Source organism: Punica granatum, chromosome 5, assembly GCF_007655135.1.
Source record: "Punica granatum isolate Tunisia-2019 chromosome 5, ASM765513v2, whole genome shotgun sequence".
NCBI classification, from domain to species: Eukaryota; Viridiplantae; Streptophyta; class Magnoliopsida; order Myrtales; family Lythraceae; genus Punica; species Punica granatum.
The window spans coordinates 5,436,415-5,457,553 of NC_045131.1; the positions used below are offsets into that span (position 1 = coordinate 5,436,415).

Consider the following 21,139-nt stretch of genomic DNA (forward strand, 5'->3'; position numbering starts at 1 on the left):
GGGATAATAAGAATCGGACCTTTAAACCCATTTCTAGTTTCTTGGATAGGGATTAAACCGTATGGATGAGGCAAGAGTGGAAAATCGTTTTATTAAATTGTTTGATTGAGCGTCTCGTAAATCGGTTTATTTAATATTATACCTGGCACAATGATAGAAATCCATGTCATCAATTCAGATTTGTGATGGGATTAAAAACTGACTGAAAGAATTCAAAGGGATTATATCGTGATTTTTTAAGAGTGGTTTTGAAATTTTAAGATTTACAAAAATGAATAATTCAGATTAGATTAAGGAGAATCTAAGGGTTCAAATTAATTATATACGAGGTGAAGAAAAAAAATATGTACCGAAAAAGCAACCTTAACTAATTATTATCACGTAATATAATATATTCCAGCTAAATAAATAAATAAATATTTTAAAAATTTTAGATTATTTAATTAATTTAAGTGCGGCATGAACTCGTCGCTTTCTTTCAGTTGTCCGGTGAGGAGTGGGCTGATCGCTGTGTAAAGCGGAAGCTGCTCTGTCTCTGGTCGCTCCCTCTCCCGCTCTCTCCGTCGGAGATCACATCCCGATCGAGCGGTCGATCGGAGAGAGAGAGACGGTGGGTGAGTGAGTGAGAGAGAGCTTGCAATGGCAAGTGGAGATGTGGCCTCGAGGATAGACTACGTGTTCAAGGTGGTGCTGATCGGGGACTCGGCGGTGGGGAAGTCGCAGATACTGTCCCGGTTCGCTCGGAACGAGTTCAGCCTGGACTCCAAGGCGACGATCGGAGTCGAGTTCCAGACAAGGACGTTGGTGATCGAGCACAAGAGCGTCAAGGCTCAGATCTGGGACACTGCCGGACAAGAACGGTGAGTCCCTCCCTTTAGCTCTCGCGTCGCTCTGGTTTCCGATTTCTTCGTCAAGTCGACGGATCTTAGACTCGCCGAGACATTGTTGACTAAATTCTGACTTGGATCGCTTTCACTTCCACTGATCTGATCTGTCCCTTTCTGCCGTCATTATCGGAGAACCGTAATAAAGGTCTTATTGATCGGAAACCTCTCACTAGATGCTGACCATTGCAATGAAATTCTTCGGACTTCAAATGCATCATTCTAATAGGCGATGAAGATTCATCGTCTATTTAAGATGGAAGTAATTCAACTTGGAGCTTCGAACATCAGATTTGTGAAATTACTAGTGTAATGTCACAAACTTAATAATGTTGAAGTCGTGCCGATCTGGTTTGGAATTGGGCGACTACGACTGCGAATTTTATCTATTTGAGTTCATGTTATCGTCTGATGTCGGATACTTAAATTTTCCTCTGGTCGATGGCGCCATCTGGCGCTCTGTGGTGCACTGTATGAGCAGATACAGAGCTGTTACCAGCGCATACTACAGGGGAGCGGTAGGGGCGATGCTCGTGTACGACATAACCCGGCGCCAGAGCTTCGAGCACATCCCGAGGTGGCTCGAGGAGCTGCGGAGCCATGCAGACAAGAACATCGTGATCATGCTTGTGGGCAACAAGACCGACCTCGAGAAGCAGCGGGCAGTCTCCACCGAGGACGCCAAGGAGTTTGCCGAGAAGGAAGGGCTCTTCTTCCTCGAGACCTCCGCCCTCAACGCATCCAATGTCGAGTCCGCCTTCCTCACCGTGCTCACCGAGATATTCAACGTCGTGAACAGGAAGAGCCTCATCGCGGGAGAGAGCCAAGAGAACGGGAATCCCGGATCTCTGACCGGGAAGAAGATTATCGTTCCGGGGCCAGCTCAGGAAATTCCTGCCAAGACCAAGTTGCCCTGCTGCTCCTAGATCATGATCATCTCTGAGATTTGATTATATTTACAGGTGATTTAGTGATGAATTTTTTTTTAAAAATAATTTTACCTATCAATCAATTCTTTTGCGAGCGTGTGATGAGAAGCATAGTTGTCTGGTTTTGTTTCTTGTTCTTCAATTTTTTGTCAACGTGAGGGTGTATTATTTGTAAATTCAGATTCACATCCCCCATAATTGGGATCCGATGATTTGTATCGATTTTGTACCATTATTGGATGGATCAGGACCACTCCGACCAAATTCCCCCCTTCAAAATTGATGATAGAACCAATGGTCCCACTTTTTAGAACAAAATTTCCACCTGCATATATGAGAGCAATGAGAAAAAATGGCTGCCTTCGTGTCAAGAGGGTCCATTCGAAGCATTATCGAATCGAATGGTACACTTCACTCGCACAACCTAAAAATGAAAATCTTGTAACATATAGATCAGCAACCTACTGTGGTCCTGATACTATCACCATCTCTGAGATCATCTGAGCTGATCGAAGGTTTGCTTCCTTGCACTGGGGGGTAGAGGTTTTCTTCTCCTGGGAAAAGCCGATGAAGCAGTTCTTGACAGTCAAGTGGGCTAACCATCACATTCACGCAAGTCTTTCCCTTCCAGCACCCGATTGCTATGGTTGAGTCACCTGCTCGAGTGCAAGCCTTTACCGCTTCATCACCTGCATAAAAGTTTCAGCATTATATTAGCAGCTACTATAGATAAATCATATCTGGGAAATTGATTATGAAACATGCAAATGTCTCCTTTCTTAAGATAAATCGTACTTTATGTCTTCATTAAGTTCAGGATATCTAAAGCATGGAAGGTTATCTAATTTTTGCTGACTGACATGGATGAAAGTTCCACAAAAATCACTTATCCAAAGACAAAAGTTCCAAGAAAATCTTGATTAGCAAACACGAGATACAATTAAGTAATCAGCTAAAACTACTAACCTTTACTTAAAACAACTACACAACCCCCGGGAATAAGCTTCCATGCCTTCTCACCGAACTCGCGATCTAGAAAATTTGCAAATCTGATGGACTTGTGCTGCAAAAGAAGCCTGAAGTCTACATCAGATGCATATAGGATTTGCTTCGTGATGTATGGAAGAATCAAAGGCAGCCCCTCAGATGATATCCTAAATGGACATGTCAAAGTGCCTTCTTTCGATCTTTTTCGCTCCTGTCATTTTAATGGCCATAGAGTATTTAAGTTTAACTGCAATCGATAGAAAACATAAGAGCAGCAATTATGTACTTGGAAACACTACTTACAAACATCATCAGGCCGACGTAAGGAATCTTAAGTTGCTGCCCAGCTCGAATGTTCAGCTCCAGAAGATCTTTAACTTGTTTGGAGATATAGTAAACTCTCTTTCCACAGTTAGAATCACTGTTTCTCGTCACAAGATGACCCCTCAGAGGGAACGAATCACTGATCCCATAGAATGACTTGATGTTGTCAATGATGGATTCATCCTTCAAGAATACAACTGGGTCAATGCCCTTCCACTTGTGTTTGGTATGCGCATTTCCTCCTGCATTATTTTGGACGTTTGACGAGCTAACCTCCAAAACCTCCATATATTCGACAAGGTTCCCTAGTTGATCTTGTAGAGAGGGCAAAGAATCTTGTTCACTAATAGTTCGCTTACGAATGGCTACAGAAGACAATAAGGAGGCAAAAAATAAATTAGGAAGTCAATGCGACAAATAGCTCACAAATATTTTCAGAATCTGACCGAAGGAGAAGTCAAGACGGAATGGAAATATAAGATCACCTGGTAAGGGAGCTAGTTTGTTGAATACTGCAATGAAGAAGGCTCCACCGTTCTGATCATGAGGCAATATTCTAATGCAACGTTCTAAAGGGAAGTTGGAAATTCTGTTAACAGAATCATTGTAATTAACTGTTAGGTGAACTCGCTGCACTGCCGTTTGAGGATCTATGGAATCATTGCTGTTGAACTTCTCTCCGAATTCTGAGGTATGATCGCCGACAGAGTTCCTGTGACTTCTATCAGGAGGGAACATACTGCGAACTATCCCACCCCGGCAATAGTCTGGGACTTCATTGAAGGTAGAAAACCAGCAATTTTTATGACGTATCTGCAGCCATAACAGAACACATAGAGAGTCAACTTTTTAAGGAAACAATCTTGCAGACTCAGGTAGATTGCATTGCAATATGCATTAGGAGTTCACAGGATGAATAAAGCTGAAAGAAGAAATGGTAGTTGGTGCTTCCGCAACATATCTCCCTAAAAAAGCACTCAATGAAGAGTATAGGATAAGCAGCTTTCTCTCATAAAGCTACAAACATCCCCAAAAGAAATCCGGGGAAGCAAACCTCTCTCTATAAACAGTTTAGCCACAAGCAAGAAAACAGAGTAGTTAGAATTTGCCATATTTCAGCCAAGGATGAAACTTCAGGCGAATGAAAAACAGAACTATTTTAGATAACTTGGATTATCTTGCCAAAATCATTTCCAATATTTGGTAACATGCATAAAATAACAGTAGCTCAGCATTTAAAACTACATTTCATTATGGGCAACAAGAAGGCCACAATCATAATCTATATGCATTATAACAAAACAACCTAAAAATTGGCTTATTGTCCGTTTTAGAAAGACAAGTTGTTAACATCCGTGTGGAAAACACACCCGAGTCCCAACAGCCAGTAATTATAAGCATCCCAACGTCTCCTTTTCAATTCGATATTCATAAAATAAAAAAGCGAGAATTCAAAGAACCAAGGAAAATAGCATATTATGCAATCTTTCTTACACCCAAGCTGTAAGACAGACGTATTTCTTTTTAAAGTTTGGATTTATGCATCAACCACTCGCTTATGTCCAAAACTGTTTCTTCAGATATGCATGATCACTTCATAAACAGATGAGAGATAAATAAAATTTTAAAAATTAAATTATCTCATATGTTCTGTTAAATAGCCTGAGAGGTTTAGGAAAGCCAAACCATCAGTTAAAATTGATACTCACAAATCTTTCAACAAATAATATGAAAAAATCAGAAACAAGTGATGACAGTAATAGTAACACAACCTTCCATTTCCTAAGACCTGGATGACGAATAAGTTTAGGAAGCTCAGTGGAAACGTCAACAAGCTCAACAGAATCTTCACACCTTCGCAGAATCTTAACCAAGGAAAACAAAAGTTAGTTCATACCCAAGAAAACTGAAGGAGTAACCAATTATCAGTAGAACAATGTAACTTCTCGAGTAAAATGTACACAAATAAGCACAAAAAATCTGCAATGAGGTCTATCAAAAAGCACATGTCAAGGGTATGATAAGAAAAAAAATGGTACTACATACGTGGTGAAAAATGGGGATGGAGTTAGCTCTTTCTCAAGACAATACCTCGGATACCACAGCCTCATTCTCAACTGGATTCATTGAACAAGTGGAGTAAACCATCCGTCCACCAATGTTAAGCAATGTAATTCCTAATATAATAAGTATTGTTAGCCGTGTTTGCTCTTCATAAAGCATACAATTTTCCAGAGTTGATTGAATGCTCCATGAACTTGAATATATATTAATACAGCATAGAAATAATCAAAACCCTGATAAAGGCCTGAAAGCCAAATTAGATGCCTCCATGCTAATTCTTCATCGTGGGACAAGGAAACATGCCTGTGTATAGCTCATCATATCGCAACAAGCAAATCTAACTATTAAGCGCATGAAACATTTTTATTATTGCAGATTCTATACTACAAATGAGAAGCTCAAAAGGCTAGGTTGATGAACCCTACACAGATTGTGAATAAAAGGACCCATATAAAAGTATTTCAAGATAACGAATTAAACAATTAAAGGGAAGAAAACTGCACCAGATGACTGTGATAAAATATTTCTGGTGAATAAAAGGACCCATATAAAAGTATTTCGAGATAACGCATTAAACAATTAAAGGGAAGAAAACTGCACCAGATGACTGTGATAAAATATTTCTAGTGCTCACCTCGCATAGCTATCTGAAGCTGTACGCTGTGGAGCCCATTTCCCATCCCTGCATTCCTGCGTACATGAGAAACTATAAACCAAAAGGAAGACATTATTCCTAAAGAGAATCAAAGTGCACTTGAAGCAAATAGAATACATACCACCTCCTCCATAAATTTGGAGCTTTCCGAAGGTTACCATCTCCACTGCATGGGACATCACATAAGATACGATCAAAGAGAAGCTGATGAGGATGCATCTCTGTTTCAGCAGCTATTTGAGAAGCATTAGTCTCGCTGAGGAAGCCCCCAGGGAAACATTGAGCTTCATGGTTGGTGACTACCAAGTTTGCAGTATTCATTCTTTTCATCTTGTGAATGAGGTGGTCGCATCTTTGGGCTACAAGATCATTTGCCACAATCTGTCAACAAGATTGTTACAGAAATAACAGAATAATCGTTAGCACAAAAAAGTCTGAAGCTTGCTACTGCAGAGGCATGATTCCTCTAGGCCATTTAAGAAATTTCACAAAATAGAATCTGCAGTGCCAAACACAGTAAAAAGCGTACAACAGTTCTCTCATAAGGAACTCACCAGCCCATCAGGCAAAGATCCTTCCCGGTTTGAATGGTGCATGATCTCAAGCAATTGATATGTTTTTGAACCAGGTGCCGCACACACTGTGTTGAAGCAAGTCAAGCAGTCAGCAGATCACACGACTCATACTGGTTGCATTATCTAATCTCTCTCAATGTCTAGTTCATGTATCTAAAGTTCTCAATGTTTCGTTCATTTCAATGGTGTGGTAAATTCCAACGAATATTTCCTTTTTTTCTTTTTTTCTTTTTATAACTTCATAACCAACACACAAGAAGGTTTCAAAAAAGCTTCAATAATACTTCAAATGTTCAACCCGTTAAGGTACAGAAATAGGCATTTTTCACACATATGAATAAATATGGACGAGGTTATCAGCAAAGAAAGGAAACTACGAAATGTAGATAAACCATGTTGGATCTTACTATCTAAAACCAAATGTTCTGGATGTACATCCAGTAAGAGTGGAGGTACCTGCATTAGAAGCAATTATTTAATGGATGTAAGCAGAAAATTCCGAGAGGAAAAAGCAGCCAGGAGAGAATAACAAATGTTAATCGGTGGTAGTAACGTGATCAAGATACAATTGAAAACTTAAATACCATGCTGACTGCCTCCTGTCTTGTGATGTTTCCAATTTCATTTTCTAGCTTCAAGAACTCATGAAACCTGAAAGTACATGAAGAGAACCATCACTTACTACACAATTAACCTATCTACCAGTTTTTAGATCCGAAGAGGTATACTCATAAGATTTGCAAGCATGTTATAGTGATACAGCAAAAGTTTACTTCAACAAAAATCTTCACTTCATGTGAAAACTACTAAAATTAGAACTCCAAGCACTGCTTAGCTGCATAATCTTCTCGATAGTGATTAACATATTCCAGTGCTTTACCTTTCAAGACTATGGTCCTTCCTAAGCTGCCTCCGAGAATAATTAAATTGCCATGCTAGATTGTCAGGATACCAGGGCAATGGTGTAATAGCCTCAGTGTCATTATCGTCAGAGTGCTGGACAATATTTGAAAAAATTACTAGGTTAATACTACATGAAACAAGAGAAGAATTAAATATGACATGCAGTTTCTAAAAGAGAGGTTTCTTACCTCTGGTCGGATGGATTTCCTGAAGTCATTTTCCAACTGTGAAAGGATCTCCACACAGAATTGGCTACTGTCAAATCAAGCAATTGAACTAGATATGAAAATTGTGCTCTATCCACCTCCCCAGAAGTAACATAATATGCACAACCAAGAATCAATCAGAGGTTTAGGAGGAAGTGAATAATTAGCAAAAAGCTTTCCTTCTTCCATCCCCACTTTCCTCCCGGTCCCGGGTAAGTGAACTAGGATGCCCCTCAATACTGACAAAGTCCATTTACTTCTCAGATCTATTAACACATGTAATCTTGCCTAGACTTGATAGCAATAGCAGTACAATGCTTCCGATTCGGAACCCATGAGATATGACCAAGCATCGGAAAGAAAACTGATTTGGTGAACCCAAGGATGCCCTGCTGCTTCTCAGCAGCTTACATCCCACTAATAATTCTAACAAGCACTTACATTAAGTCAGAAAGTGGACATCTAACCAAACAAGGAAACAGCGATACGTGAAAAATCAGACGATGATTCCAGCAATCTTCAAAGTTAGAAAAGGCTACCTAGGACTCACTCTAAAAGCAGCAGGCAACGGCGTCCGAAGGACTTCGATAAAAGTGTCCCATTCTTCGGGTGACACTATCTCTTGCTCCTACAATAAACAATAAGAAGGGGAAAAGAAGCTTCAGTTTCATATATCTCCATTAATCGAGTCCTCATTCAATTGATAACAACCAATGCCGAACTTTTTTTTTGGATAAGTAACCCATGCTGAACTTAACAACAAAATTCCATAATCTCAACTGAGTCAGAGTAGTTAAGCAATTGTTAACGGATTGTAGATTACTATTTATAGTAGATAATTTCATCACAAATCCGCGATCTCAACTAACAGAGCAGCTCGCACAATGAATCACAACGACATAACATCGCAATATGATCAAGATAGCAGTTTTTATTTCAGAAATAAAATCAGACTCGAGTAATATTAACACCAAGAGTCAACTTGCATCGATTCTGTTATACTTTAGTAATCAATGGGAATCACTGAAGTTAAACAGACACAGTTAACTCCGTCACCGGCCGCTCATTCTGTACTGTCTCTACCTCCACGCATCTCTAGCAGGTTAGGAGTCGGAGAAGGAGAGAGGAGAAGGAACCTTGTAATACTCATCGAAAGCTGGGTTAGTGATGACAGGATCGAACTTGTTGTGGCCTTCTCTGTCGCGATCGTCGGTATCGGAGTCAGAAGAATCGGACAGTGAAGGTAGCGCAGCCTTCTCCCGGCTCCGCCGGAACTGCACCTTTTGAGCTGGCGCTCGGGCTCGGCCACCGCGGCCAGCGGGAGTGGACATTCTCTGCGAGTGAGAGATCAGTCCGGTGACGGAGTTGGTAGCCGAGGGGGGAAGGAGAGGGAGAATGGAGCACTTGTTGGAGTTCGCAATCTGCATTGGGGAGATCTCAGCTCAGCTCGGCCAACTAATGGTTAGTTTTCAGAGGGAGTTGCTTGTGCCAACTAATGGTTAGTTGCTTCTTCCATCTGGCTCGTCATTCTATTATTTTGCCGCTAACGGCATTAGCATGCTTATGCATGACGATAGCAGTAAATCCTTTTTCTCGCAGAAACAAAAAAAAATCAAAATGCATGCTTAGTGTGTGTGATTATTTCAAGATGCCGAGCCATATAGAAGGCGTTATATAAGCTACTCAACCTCAACGGAGCAACCAAGCTTAGAGACCTGCTCCCGGTGGAAAACTAATGAGCCATATCTGGCCAGCACAAGCCATGCGAGCTCATTGACAAGCTCCGCCAATGACAACAGCCATGGGATATTGGCTGGAGCTCAAAGGAACATCAAGCCAAAACAGGCATTGCAGTTGGCGTCTGACTATGCATAAGCTATTCGATCTGGAACTAAAAGTACCGACGACTTACAGCCAAATTACCGAGTTAAGGTTACCTACGGGATTTGACCGAAACTTATCATTGGAACACTGGAAGAAAACATGGAAAAGAAACTAGACGGGCATACTTTAAGATCAAACAAGACAGCCATACTATTAAGATCAAATGGACAGAGTAGATCTCAACACAGCACAGCAAAAATTCATTCAACGTCTCAACCTGCTAGGCTAATAGAGTAAACGAGTCTTCTTTCGACAAAAGCCCAAAATCCATCAGAAGCTAATACTCAACAATAAAAGAAAATAAACAGCCATGTTCCAACTTCTCATCAAGTCGAATTCAACTTAACCTATGTATGTCGAAATGGGGAACCATATTTGACTCCAAAATCGAGCTACTGCAACCTAAGCAGCAACAGAGGGCTTCGAGGCAGCAGACAGCCGGGATCTCTTCTTGGCCAAGCTCTCACTGCGCCTCTCGCGCTGCTCCTTCAACCTTGTAGCGAGAAGCTTCTGGTACTCAGCGGCTTCCGCCTTGGCCTTAGCGATCCTCTTCTTCTTATCTGCAATCCTTGCGCGCTTCCTCTGAAGTGTCAGGGGAGTCACCAGCCTCTGAATCTTGGGAGCCTTGCTCACATTCTTGCCTGTAACAAACAAGACCAACGAAAACATTCTCAGGAATTTAATATAGCAGACCATTAAAAAAATGCACCATAAAAAAATGCAACAAAGATCAACTCCGAGTTTCATAGAGCCATTATCTAACTGATAGAACGTGCAAAAACTGTCTTACATAATACCTAGAAAATTCCATCATGTGCCGGAATAAAACAGTTTGCAAGTATCAATATTGACTGCATTCAAACTAATGTAGTTGACTTACCAGTCTTGGTTGTGAAGGTCCTACGGTAGGTGTTCACATATTTGCGAACATCATCTTCTTTTGAAAGGTTGAACAACTTCCTGATCTTCGATGCCCTCTTGGGACCTCTCATCCTTGGCTTCTCAATGTCAGTCAAACCAGGGAGATCATTCTCACCCTTCTTCACAATCACCAAGTTCAGAACAGAGAGGTCAGGGCTGACAATGCAACCCCTGACAGACTTCCTCCTCCTCTCTCCGTTTCTCCTGCCATACCCACGGAAGCAAGGAGTACCTGTGGAAGAAATCGTTCACACAAGTTGACACTTCACAACTTCATGGCTATCAAGCTCAACAATAGCTCATTACACAATCAAGATTACAAAAATTATATATGCATTGAACCAGCAATACCTCGGTGAAGCAAAAGACGAACACGGCCGGGAGTCAGAACTCCCTGTTTCATCGGAAAACCTTGCTTGTCACATCCTCCCATGATCTTGAACACATAGCCCTTGAATTCCTGCAAGACGCATTTGCAATTTTTTTAACAGCTTGTACAATCAAAGTGGCTAAAAGTAAAGGCGAAATTACCAGCAACATACCTCGCCCAAAGCATCTCCACTAACTTCCTGAGAGATCCTCTTGTCGTAGAAAGCACGACTGCAGAACCAAGCTTAGAACCATGAGACGTCAAATTTCACGTATTGCAAACAACTACGTGAACTGTGATAAAGGTAAAACGAGAAACAAAACAGAACTTTCATCCAAAACTCTTTTCTGCCAGCGCACAGCTCAAACATAAATGGAATCACAATTCATTCAAGAATTCCGGTCCAGCGAAGGAACAAAAGTATCTATGCTCAAACTCAAGGTAAAACTTCCTCCAATCACTCTCGCCCAAAAAGAAAAATCCCCATATGCGCCATTCAAAATTGCAATATCAGATTTTCCAGACTTAGACCACACAAAACGACATTTCTGAAGAAGCTTCCCACTGTGCTAACCACTCATCAGCAACAACAATAATGCCCTCATGGTGATTTCAAGAGTAGATAAAATCCGTACAAACCGAGACAATATAATGCACAGCAAAGCTACGATAAATAAGATACTCATTTCCTCGTTTTGTTATAATTAAAGAAGCCATTGTCAGGAAATAGTTCAGCTCAGAGGCAATACGTTTATCATCAGTGAGCTAACCTAAAGGTGTGCAAATCCACAGAACCGCGACCACTAAATTAAACAAGCAGCAGAAACGATTGAAGCTCTAGCAGCACATATAGCGATGAGAACACTCCGACTAGATGGTTTCATCCAGCAGAATACAAGAACACGTCAAAAGGAGAGAGAAGAAACGGGAAGAGAGCTCACAGTTTCTGGTCATCGTCGATCTCGAGCTTCTTCTGGCACCCAGTGGTGGGATTGGCAATGTTGAACTGCACGAAAGACACGAACAAACGACAGAGAATCAGAGACTACATTATCTACAGGGCAGACAAAGGAACGAAGGAGGGAATCTGAGAGAGGAGGGATAGGGAGTTTCGTCGGCGTACCTTCATGTTTGGTTGTTCGGAAGAGGCAGATCGGCGGCCGAAATGCTTCTGCTTCCGCTCTGTAAAGTGTAGGGCTCTCTCTGCGCTGCGAAGGGCTAGGGTTTTCCTTTCTGCTTGTTTATATAGTAGGTCGGCTATCTTACGGTGTGCCCGAGTGCACCGTGCATATTCACGGACAAGCTTTGCGTCGTGACACGTGTCATTGATTTCTTGAGGACCACCAAGTTACCAAATCCCAAACCCAAACCTACATTATACGATTTTTTTTTTTTTAAATGAACCACTTGCTATTTAAAACTTCAATAAATCCGGCCAACTAGGGATCGATCCGAGTTGGCGATAAAACTTTCTCGATATTAATTTTTTCCATTCATAAGACTTTATTTTAATACCTCATTTAAGAAAAATAAATATTAAATCATTTGAATCAATTCACTTGAATCATATATTACGCTATTTTTCACGAGAAGATATAGGAATAAAATGACTGAACACTTACATCTAAACTTAAGTAATGCAATATAAGGATTTTCTTGCAAATATCTTTAAGCCCTGAGCTGCCTTTTCTGCCCTATATACTGTGGTCCATAGCTATCAGAATGGAGTGGATCCAGAGAGCCTCTTTGTTATGATGATCCAGTTAACAATAATAGCATATGTATTTTCATCATGGTCGATTTCTAACATAGGGGGACTCCACTTTGGATAGTCCGCACAATCAATCCACCCATATCCGTAGTACTGGCTAATCAGAAACAGAAGCAGACGTAGAGATCAACAGACTAATTTTATTTTCTTAAAGAACTTCGTGATCTTGCCAGAAACAAGCCCTTACACCAGTTTTCGTCTTTCATTCCCAGCTGCTTTTCGGAAAACAATTCGGGTTCGATCAATCCTCATCTCAGGCTACTTTACAAAAAAAATACAAATGAGGCCCATGGATACGTTACCGGCCCCAACAAAGCGAAATTCAGCCCAGTGGTCTGGGCATCTCTATTCCAATTTATTGACCTCTCTGAGAATGAAACTCTGTTAAAAAATAATAGAAGAGAGCAGGAAGTAGGAACCATTCTTCAACAAACTGAGCTTAGATTTAATAGTTATGTGTTCCAGCACCGAATAAGTGCATCACACCGGCTATTCAAACATCCATCAAGAGCCCGATAGGAAGACAGAAAACAAATTGCACAAAATATTAACAGCAGATCAGCTGCTGCACACCACCAGGTCCTTTACCCCCTCAAAAGTTACAACTGCACACCATTACCTTCCCCACTCCTCCCTTACCATATTAGACTCGGCCAACTACTAACAGACGCCTACCCATCTAACAACACCTAACCCCTAACTTCCCACATCAATATCAATAACAAAAGAAACACAGCCCCACCTTGCCACCACCACTGCCGCCGCCACCTAGCCTCTGAGATGAGGGCCTTCTTAAGCACGCTCACCGCGAATTCTCCGAGCGAGCTGAATGTCCTTGGGCATAATGGTCACACGCTTGGCGTGGATAGCGCACAGGTTAGTGTCCTCGAACAGACCCACGAGGTACGCCTCCGCAGCTTCCTGAAGAGCCAGGACAGCGTGGCTCTGGAAACGCAGATCAGTCTGCAGCACGATCACACAACATGAATCCCGGTCAGTTCGGGATATCTCAACGATAACATTAATCCAGACATCAAAGCACAAGATTCTGTCATTTTACCTTGAAATCCTGAGCAATTTCACGGACCAGCCTCTGGAAGGGGAGCTTCCTGATCAGCAGTTCAGTACTCTTCTGGTACTTACGGATTTCACTGCACAAAGGCAAATATGACATGATGGTCAGCAAATTGGACACCAACATGGCAAAAAAGCACATTAATGTATCCGTTGACGTTTTACGTACCGCAGAGCAACGGTACCAGGACGGTAGCGGTGAGGCTTCTTGACTCCTCCAGTGGTCGGGGCTGACTTACGAGCAGCCTACACACAGAAATGGACATCCACTATATCTTCAGGACAACTATAAAATCTCTAGGCAATAATTTTCCAAAGGAAACTTCCCTGATCAACCCACTGTAGAACAGCCCATTCATTCAATGTTGGAAACAAAATCAAGATCTGGGCAATACCAAATAAGGTTTTGAGCAATACCTTAGTAGCGAGCTGCTTCCTGGGAGCCTTTCCTCCAGTGGACTTACGAGCAGTTTGCTTGGTACGGGCCATCTACATCAACCAATCAATTATTTAATTAATTTCATAAACAATTGAAGCTGGGGATCTTGACAAGATAGGCGCGGCAAATGTTCCAATTCCCACTAGCATTAACGAGAGAGAGAGAGAGAGAATCAAAATTGATTCCAGGTTTGTTTAGGCTCGAAAAAATTCCGTTGTAGCAGACCCACATTACGGAGAAAAGATGAAAAGTCTTAAAGAAAGCATAGCTCCCCTCTGAATTGGACGCGCCAAACAAAGAAAATCAAGGCAACCCTAAGCATCATACAGCATAGACGTTTACAAGCAAACGACTTGAGCACCGAAAATTGCAGCCAACAATCCCGACTTAATTTTACTCTGCAACGATGAAATCCTACTTCGAACTACCAGACCAATAATTGACATAGCAATCACCACAAGCATCAACTCGAATTAGGAGGCGCCCTAATCTACAAATCCGATAAACGGAGAACGATAATCGGCAAAACCTTTGAACAATCCAACCAAGAAGTAGATCAATGATCATCATATCCTTAAACAGAAACCACATCGAAGATCAAAAGACAGAAAGGACGAACCTTGATCTCTTCTAAACTCTGGCGCTCGCTCTCTCCCTCTCTACGGTTATGTGTCGGAGCTAAAGTTTGAAACGACGAACGGTCAGTTCGTATATATTGTGCGCAGAGGGCAGAGCCAATTGGATGAGAGGACGGGTCAAGCTTCGCTATCCGTGTGCTTTCTGTTATTGGATCGAACGGTCCGGAGATCCTAAAGTTGTGTTTTCTTGACTTAGCTGGACGGCCCAGATTTGAGATTCAGTGACGACGCGGATCGCCAGTCCTACCTGGCGTATTACTATTGGCTAAACTGACTGAATATCAAACTTACTTGTCTTTCGGGGATGCAATCAGAAAAATGGGTATTTTAATTTTGAGTAAATTACATTAATGGTCCTCAAACTTACAGCAAGTACGTGATTTGGCCCTTCGACTCGTAAGGCTAGAGAGTAAGACGGGTACACTTGTGTCCTCAGACAAGACAAGCAAGGATGTAATGAGATGGTCCAAGTAGAGTCAAATTTTATTCGGAATAATCAGCTTTCATCTAATACTTCGCACCTGTTGGCGCGTCGATGACCTCAACCATGCAATGGAGCCTCGATGTGTGTCAAAAACCTCCCGGACAAACCTCAGCCGAACGATACTAGTCAAAATGTTTTGTTGTGCTGATGACGAAATATAATATAAACAAGCCTTAGCCCCAGAGATGCAAACAAGAAGCTTGGCTTTGAGCAAGTTCGGTTCGACATGATCATGATGTCGCATCAAAATCACACATATATTGAGAATTCTCAGGGGTGCGAATTCCTCTCGATTGGGAAGTGATATTTGCTTACAAACGCCTTGAGCACTCGTCAGTGAATTGAACTTGCAATCCAAAACAATCGATTTCAAAAGCACGGCGCTTAACCTTGTTGACCACTCGCTTATCATAGGAAAAATATAAGACGATTGAATGAAGAGGTCGACAAGAAAGACTACGCACATACAAAGAGTACGACTCCGAAGAGAAAGGAGTGAGTATGGACATTTTTTTTTATGGAACCATTCGCCGATGAATACTCTCCAAATATACACACTACTTCTACGCAGCAGCTCCCTCTGTAATTTTGCTTAAAAGGGGGAAAACAACCTAAGATGATACACAAACGGCTCAGTGTTTCGACTACCTAGTTTTCTTCTACAAAGGTATGAAGGAACTAATGAGAACTACGAAACAATGACATATAGGCAAGAGTGCCCTCCTAATGCGGCTCACGAATTTGAAAGCAACCAGTGGAGACTACACAGACAGAACAGAAGACAAGAACAAAGGATGCACGGTGCTCAGTTTAGCCTCCCAATGAGATGTCTGTCCAATGTTCCTGAGAAGTGAGCTGTGCTGATATTCTATATCCTCATCTTGAGCTGATATTGCTCCGGTTCGACAGAAGAATTATACAAGCTGCATTGATATTGTACAAACTCAATATAGTTGTATCCTTTGCTGTCTGGCAAGTTATGTATGGAAGTAACTAGCGACTCCAAAGTGATCTGCAATCTGAACAATAGTGGAGAGGACGCCATCAGATTCTGGGGAGAACGAGCTTGGAAGGTCGGGGAGGCAAAGAGGCAGATAATCTTCTCTGCATTCTGGAGAGCAGAAAAAGAAGAGCACGGCCCGGCAGAAGATAAATCTGAAATCAAGTTGAGAAATAATAAGTAATTCGAGGGGTTATAATTGGGAGCACTCTCGAAGGATGAAAGAGGACAATCAGTCCACTGCTGCCCAGAAATAATGTAATTGCAAAAAGAAAAAGGAAAGATGTACACCTTAAAATAAGTCGGCGGATGAAAGGATCAGATAAAACCTGAGCCCAGACCAGATCGAGATCTTTTGATTTGCAAAGCATCACTTCCCATGCACCAAAGGCAGTGGCGAGAATGTTCTCAGCATCATTATAAAGACCCTAACAGCATATGGCAGATTTACATTGAGAAATCATTAAATAAAAGAAAAAGAAAATCAATCCACATCAAAAGTTGGGGAAAGTACAGGATTAATGTCCGAAGAAGACAGCCCAGCCATTTGGCGAAATGCGAGCAGTGGAGCAGTCAAGAAGTACGTGAATTGACTCCCATTTTCTATTTGAGCAGCATCAGAGAGGTTCCTAAAAGACGGTCTTAAAGGTGATAGAAACAGAGCAGCAGTCTCGCCTCTCTCCGCACCATGAATTACCTGGAAACAGCCATTTTAGGAACTTTAGCATATTGAGCGGTCATCACACATGATGCAGCTAGAAGTTCTTCAAATTTTGCGAGACTGTTTCTTCTGCCAAGTCAGCAGTGTCTTATCAAAGGGGAAATATTGAGACGGTGAAGGCATAAATAAGAATCTGTTTCCTAAACATGAGATCAAGTAAAGCTCCATTCAAACTGCGCAGTACTCCACCACTGGTTTTTCTTACTTGATTGGACGTTTTATATTGCTTTTATCGGAGTAGTTGTGGCCATGCAGAAAAGCTTTCTTTGATAAGCATATCACACAGAAAAAGGGAATATTGGCACTAAAACTTTCGATGGGATCATTTAATGCCAGATATAAATAACAATAACAAAATATCCATTTCTAAGGGCATAACCAAGTAAGCCTTTTCACGCCATGCAAAAGTTATGACAAACCTGCCTTGAATGCTTGGCTGTTGTCACTATCGATAATCAAAAACAAAGGTCTTCTGGTAAAAGGAATTATATCAGCAGGATACAGCGTATTCGAACCTGCAAAACCCCACAAAATATTGACTTAATTAAACAAGTGCACCACTTCCAAGAATCAGTGCATGCGGATTTTTAAGAGACCTACCACCACTTCCCTTGGGACCTAACCACAGACAACTATTGTGACAGCTTGACATTTTCTGGCCATCAACATCAGATCCAGATGTGGAACAATGGGAGGTCTCCGAACTAATCATGCTTTTTGAAGATTTCGTTGATCCACCTGAGCTTTCAATCTGCGAAGTGTTCTGCCCACTAGGCTTTCCTGGACAAAGGACGAGAGAATCAGTGATTTGTTATCAACCAATTACACGACATTCCATATAATAAGGAATGAGAAAATACTAACCTGGAGCTGAGAGGTATATCAGGATAACACTCTCAGGCGGGAGTTCCTCACAAACCGTAGCAATAACCTGCACACAGATAAAATTTTTGAACTTAAACCAGAGACTGTTGTTCATGCATGAGAGACCGAGATCAGATACTGTAACTACCAAGACAATACTTCGTTGCTTTCACTTAACTGGAGCACAAGTAACAGCTTGCTCAACTAAAGCAATGTGTTGAGACTAAAATTTGTTTAAGATTAGAAATGCTAATCATATATTTTATTGCATCCACCAAAATAGCACAAAGATGTAAAACAACTTCATAAACAGATTTAAGAAGAAAGAGCTTAGAACCTACTGCTATTAGATGTGTTACAGATGGGCGATAAAGAATGGCCTTCTTAGGATTGGGAGGCAAAGACGGATCACTCATGTCAGGCAAATTCATCTCAATAAGCCCAGAAGCTGCAGAATGATCAACAAAACCACCGTTCTCATTTGAATCAGCTGAGCGTTTTCGGTAGAACGAGGCACTTGGTTCCCATTCTAAACATTGCAGCATCCTATGACTGTCCAGAGTAAGTTCTGCATATTTTACCTGAACATGATTGTGCATTATGAGGCAAGATATAAGGCATTCTGCAACTACGCAATAACTAAAAGATGTTAGTAATTATGAATCAGTGATCAAACAATAGAAGTACTAATTACCTCATTCCGATGATAACTTGTAAGTATCGCATCTCGAAATTTCAAGACCTTCTTTGCATGGAACCGAAAAACATAAGGTAGCGAAGCTGAATGAGAATCAAAGCTGGGGCAGTAGCGCAAAGGACAATCACTTGTGAAGGCAGAATCTACTTTCATAAAGCGGACAATTTCTTTAAGCACTATCTTCCACTCTCTGAAATTTGTTTCCTGAAAAGAAAATGATAAATCTCTTGTTCAACCAAATAGCTACTGAAAGATACTGAAAATATTTGATAATCGTGGCAGGCACACAATTTTATCAATATGATAGATCAAGACAGCATAATGTCAGGCCGATTGTTATATTGCAGAGGCAACCTGAGACGAGACCGAAATTTCAGGTGGAAAGAGAACAAAATGAAAATAAAAGATGCATACTCATGCATCAGAAATAATCAGTCAAGCCTGTTCTCGCTCTTGGTCTATAAACACAGAGAAGCACCAACTTTTCTATGGCTTACTGACCTAACAAGGTATTACCTCATTTGGTGCCTAGAGGCTCCTACACGGAATGCAGATTTCAAATGCTGCCAAAGTCCATACATCAGTGACCATTAGAAACACGGCTTCAATTGTATATACATCTAGAATTCCAGAGCCAGTTTAAAATATGCACCTCAAGTGTGAACTTTAATTGCAAAATATCCGATCAAACACAGGAGTTCACTTTACTTCAGTGTATAGCATTGTCATTCATTGTCACAGAGAATAGCATTATCACTTCTGGTGAATAGCACCAAATCTTCGGCAGATAGAAACAATTCACACAATTCATATATTTTATATCCAAACATATTATTCCCTTCAAATTGTGATCATTCATGAACAATATCTGTCGCCTCTCGCAAGTTCATCCCAAAGGCCTAGCACATAACAAGAATGAAATAATACCAGAAAAAGATGAAACACTGCAAAATCCCCCTAACGTGCATGCCACTCTCAACACAAAACATGCCTTATTTTCTCCACGGTGAACACGCTTCCAAATGCATGCCCAATCAGCAAAATAAGCTAGATTTCTTCTATTGCCTAGACAGCCCTCCAAAATTTTCTAGGTCTCAAAACAAGCAAAAGGGCATTACAGACAGCAGCAAAGAATAGTGCAGACTAATATCAAGAACCTACATCAGAAATCAAAGATGTTTCGAAGGAACAAGCGCTATTGCTTCGTGATGGTGATTCAGTCACAGAGATTTACAAGATGACCTCTGTTCGAAATGGCCCCATTTTCTGATTTTAGCGAAACCAACATGGCAGGATTTGTCAATAAAATAGAAAGACCACACAATCTAACACATACCAGTAACCAACTAAATCAGCTATAGTTATTCATACATGGGAGGAACCAGCTACATAATATTGTTGATAGATATTACTCATATTCTTTTGGATTAGGACATGGAAACCGACCTCTAATGTTAGACAAACAGACATTTCAAGCTCCTGCCAGAAACACGTGGTCAAACAAGCAACCAGAAGATACTGGACAAACGTCACCACCCCCGGACAAATTTTCAACAACCTGACATATTTTGGGATGAAATTTCCCAACATATTGCTATCGGCAGTCAAAATTTCTCGCTCTCTCTCTATCTCTATGGGAAGAAAATGTCAACCAAGAAGACTTGATCGTCTGACTAGTACTACCAATTGCCCAACAAAGATTGGAGAAACTATCGGGCACAGTGGAAGAGCCTGGACGCTCTGTTCTCGCCGATTTTTCGGTCAAGTTTCCCGGCGAAAGACACAAACTAGAGGAACTGAAGGTGAGAATGTACCCGGAAAGTAGCCTCGCAATCGTCAATCACTGCCTTGAATTTCTCGACGAGCATTTTCACCATCTCGGTCCGGTTCAGAATCAGGGCGACGAGCAGAAACCTCGCGTAGAACCTCAATTCCTTTGCCCGGACTCCGAGATCCTTCGCCTTGGGGCCGCTGCCCTCGAAGTACTTCCGGCTGAGAATAGCCTCGTAGAAGATGTACGCCTCCACCAGGAACCTCGCCTCGCTGGTCCTCATGTACTGGCTGAAGTAGAGCTGGCCGATCCGGCTGGCGATCTCGCCGATCTCCCACCGGTTCAGGCCGGACTCCACGAGGCTCTGCCGGTTCTCCTGCTGGAACTTCCAGAGCCGCATGTAGGCCTTGAACGCCTTTGGGAAGAGGTGGCCCTGGGCCGCGGCGGTGCCGTACGGGGGGAGGTCGCGGACGCGGGCGAACTTCTTGTCCGCCCTCTCCACCAGAGCTCGGAAGGTCTTCCGCGCCGACTCGTCGCGGCTCTCCGACATGCTCTCGGGCAAAGCAAGCAAGCTCAGCCACACCACACCACAGCTCAGCTCAGAGTGAGAACGAGAACCCGCCGGCGGTGGCCATGGAAGAGCGAAAACTCCGAGACACAGAGAGACAGAGAGAGAGAGAAGAGAGGGTTGAGTAGGTGCAGAGCAGGTGGAAATGGAATGGACTTATGCTGTCATCGGAATATTATAATCGGAGAGGCAAAGTGGCGGCGAGGAGGGGAGAGAGAAGGAGGATGGAAGCCATTAACGACATTACTCTGTGGCTGAACGACTGAGAAGAATAACTGGGGAGAGGGAATGACAGAGAAATGCTAGGGTGCGGGAAGGTGTACGAGGGGCTGTCTGTATCTTGTGATTTGACTGGCAGGCACAATTAGCTTCCCGTTCTGTCATTTTCCGTCATCTGAGTTGCCCAATCC

The 21,139-nt window shown here is 41.9% G+C and overlaps 5 protein-coding genes across 6 annotated transcripts; 1 reads left to right on the forward strand and 4 right to left on the reverse strand.

Moving 5' to 3' along the window:
* Window positions 1-445: 445 nt before the first annotated feature.
* Window positions 446-2,092, forward strand: LOC116207739 (ras-related protein Rab11D-like). Its single transcript, XM_031540823.1, has 2 exons — window positions 446-860; window positions 1,366-2,092. The coding sequence occupies exons 1-2, from the start codon at window positions 640-642 to the stop codon at window positions 1,808-1,810; spliced, it is 666 nt and encodes a 221-aa protein (XP_031396683.1). The 5' UTR covers window positions 446-639; the 3' UTR covers window positions 1,811-2,092.
* On the reverse strand, window positions 1,979-9,400 carry LOC116207736 (multisite-specific tRNA:(cytosine-C(5))-methyltransferase-like). Its single transcript, XM_031540821.1, has 15 exons — window positions 8,664-9,400; window positions 8,067-8,155; window positions 7,510-7,576; window positions 7,299-7,414; window positions 7,003-7,069; window positions 6,826-6,874; window positions 6,398-6,483; window positions 5,965-6,224; window positions 5,823-5,878; window positions 5,216-5,301; window positions 4,897-4,989; window positions 3,610-3,937; window positions 3,104-3,489; window positions 2,780-3,011; window positions 1,979-2,502 (listed from the first exon to the last, which is right to left on the reverse strand). The coding sequence occupies exons 1-15, from the start codon at window positions 8,952-8,954 to the stop codon at window positions 2,267-2,269; spliced, it is 2,442 nt and encodes an 813-aa protein (XP_031396681.1). The 5' UTR covers window positions 8,955-9,400; the 3' UTR covers window positions 1,979-2,266.
* A 184-nt stretch (window positions 9,401-9,584) lies between these two features.
* LOC116207737 (40S ribosomal protein S6-like) lies at window positions 9,585-11,976 on the reverse strand. Its single transcript, XM_031540822.1, has 6 exons — window positions 11,826-11,976; window positions 11,644-11,708; window positions 10,875-10,932; window positions 10,684-10,792; window positions 10,292-10,564; window positions 9,585-10,052 (listed from the first exon to the last, which is right to left on the reverse strand). Exons 1-6 carry the CDS (start codon window positions 11,829-11,831, stop codon window positions 9,814-9,816), a joined length of 750 nt encoding a protein of 249 aa, XP_031396682.1. The 5' UTR covers window positions 11,832-11,976; the 3' UTR covers window positions 9,585-9,813.
* Window positions 11,977-12,894: 918 nt separating this feature from the next.
* On the reverse strand, window positions 12,895-14,755 carry LOC116207454 (histone H3.3). Its single transcript, XM_031540401.1, has 5 exons — window positions 14,606-14,755; window positions 13,965-14,036; window positions 13,717-13,793; window positions 13,534-13,624; window positions 12,895-13,436 (listed from the first exon to the last, which is right to left on the reverse strand). Exons 2-5 carry the CDS (start codon window positions 14,034-14,036, stop codon window positions 13,266-13,268), a joined length of 411 nt encoding a protein of 136 aa, XP_031396261.1. The 5' UTR covers window positions 14,606-14,755; the 3' UTR covers window positions 12,895-13,265.
* A 790-nt stretch (window positions 14,756-15,545) lies between these two features.
* LOC116207453 (protein SCAI) lies at window positions 15,546-21,139 on the reverse strand. 2 transcript variants are annotated; one of them, XR_004156924.1, is made up of 9 exons: window positions 20,205-21,139; window positions 18,388-18,594; window positions 18,035-18,274; window positions 17,694-17,760; window positions 17,430-17,609; window positions 17,249-17,344; window positions 16,623-16,805; window positions 16,400-16,536; window positions 15,546-16,263 (listed from the first exon to the last, which is right to left on the reverse strand). XR_004156924.1 is itself a non-coding variant. In XM_031540400.1 (9 exons), exons 1-9 carry the CDS (start codon window positions 20,709-20,711, stop codon window positions 16,086-16,088), a joined length of 1,791 nt encoding a protein of 596 aa, XP_031396260.1. In that variant the 5' UTR covers window positions 20,712-21,126; the 3' UTR covers window positions 15,546-16,085. The 2 variants fall into 2 exon arrangements, 1 of the variants encoding a protein (XP_031396260.1); XM_031540400.1 differs by having other exon boundaries at window positions 17,253-17,344; window positions 20,205-21,126.

Bases quoted from the DNA above. Each gene is read 5' to 3' on its own strand.
- LOC116207739 (XM_031540823.1), top strand. From the start codon at position 640: ATGGCAAGTGGAGATGTGGCCTCGAGGATAGACTACGTGTTCAAGGTG. The intron at 861-1,365 runs GTGAGTCCCTCC...CTGTATGAGCAG, and splicing joins GACACTGCCGGACAAGAACG to ATACAGAGCTGTTACCAGCG.
- LOC116207736 (XM_031540821.1), bottom strand. From the start codon at position 8,954: ATGCAGATTGCGAACTCCAACAAGTGCTCCATTCTCCCTCTCCTTCCC. The intron at 5,879-5,964 runs GTATGTATTCTA...TCATGTACGCAG, and splicing joins CCAAATTTATGGAGGAGGTG to GAATGCAGGGATGGGAAATG. The intron at 3,938-4,896 runs GTTGTGTTACTA...TTATGGCTGCAG, and splicing joins CAGGTCTTAGGAAATGGAAG to ATACGTCATAAAAATTGCTG.
- LOC116207737 (XM_031540822.1), bottom strand. The intron at 10,933-11,643 runs GTGAGCTCTCTT...TTGGTTCTGCAG, and splicing joins ATCGACGATGACCAGAAACT to TCGTGCTTTCTACGACAAGA. The intron at 10,053-10,291 runs GTAAGTCAACTA...TGTTTGTTACAG, and splicing joins GACCTTCACAACCAAGACTG to GCAAGAATGTGAGCAAGGCT.
- LOC116207454 (XM_031540401.1), bottom strand. From the start codon at position 14,036: ATGGCCCGTACCAAGCAAACTGCTCGTAAGTCCACTGGAGGAAAGGCT. The intron at 13,625-13,716 runs GTACGTAAAACG...GCCTTTGTGCAG, and splicing joins CCTGGTACCGTTGCTCTGCG to TGAAATCCGTAAGTACCAGA. The intron at 13,437-13,533 runs GTAAAATGACAG...ATCGTGCTGCAG, and splicing joins AAATTGCTCAGGATTTCAAG to ACTGATCTGCGTTTCCAGAG.
- LOC116207453 (XM_031540400.1), bottom strand. From the start codon at position 20,711: ATGTCGGAGAGCCGCGACGAGTCGGCGCGGAAGACCTTCCGAGCTCTG. The intron at 17,610-17,693 runs GTTAGTATTTTC...TCCTTTGTCCAG, and splicing joins GATATACCTCTCAGCTCCAG to GAAAGCCTAGTGGGCAGAAC. The intron at 16,264-16,399 runs GTGTACATCTTT...ACTTGATTTCAG, and splicing joins ATCCGCCGACTTATTTTAAG to ATTTATCTTCTGCCGGGCCG.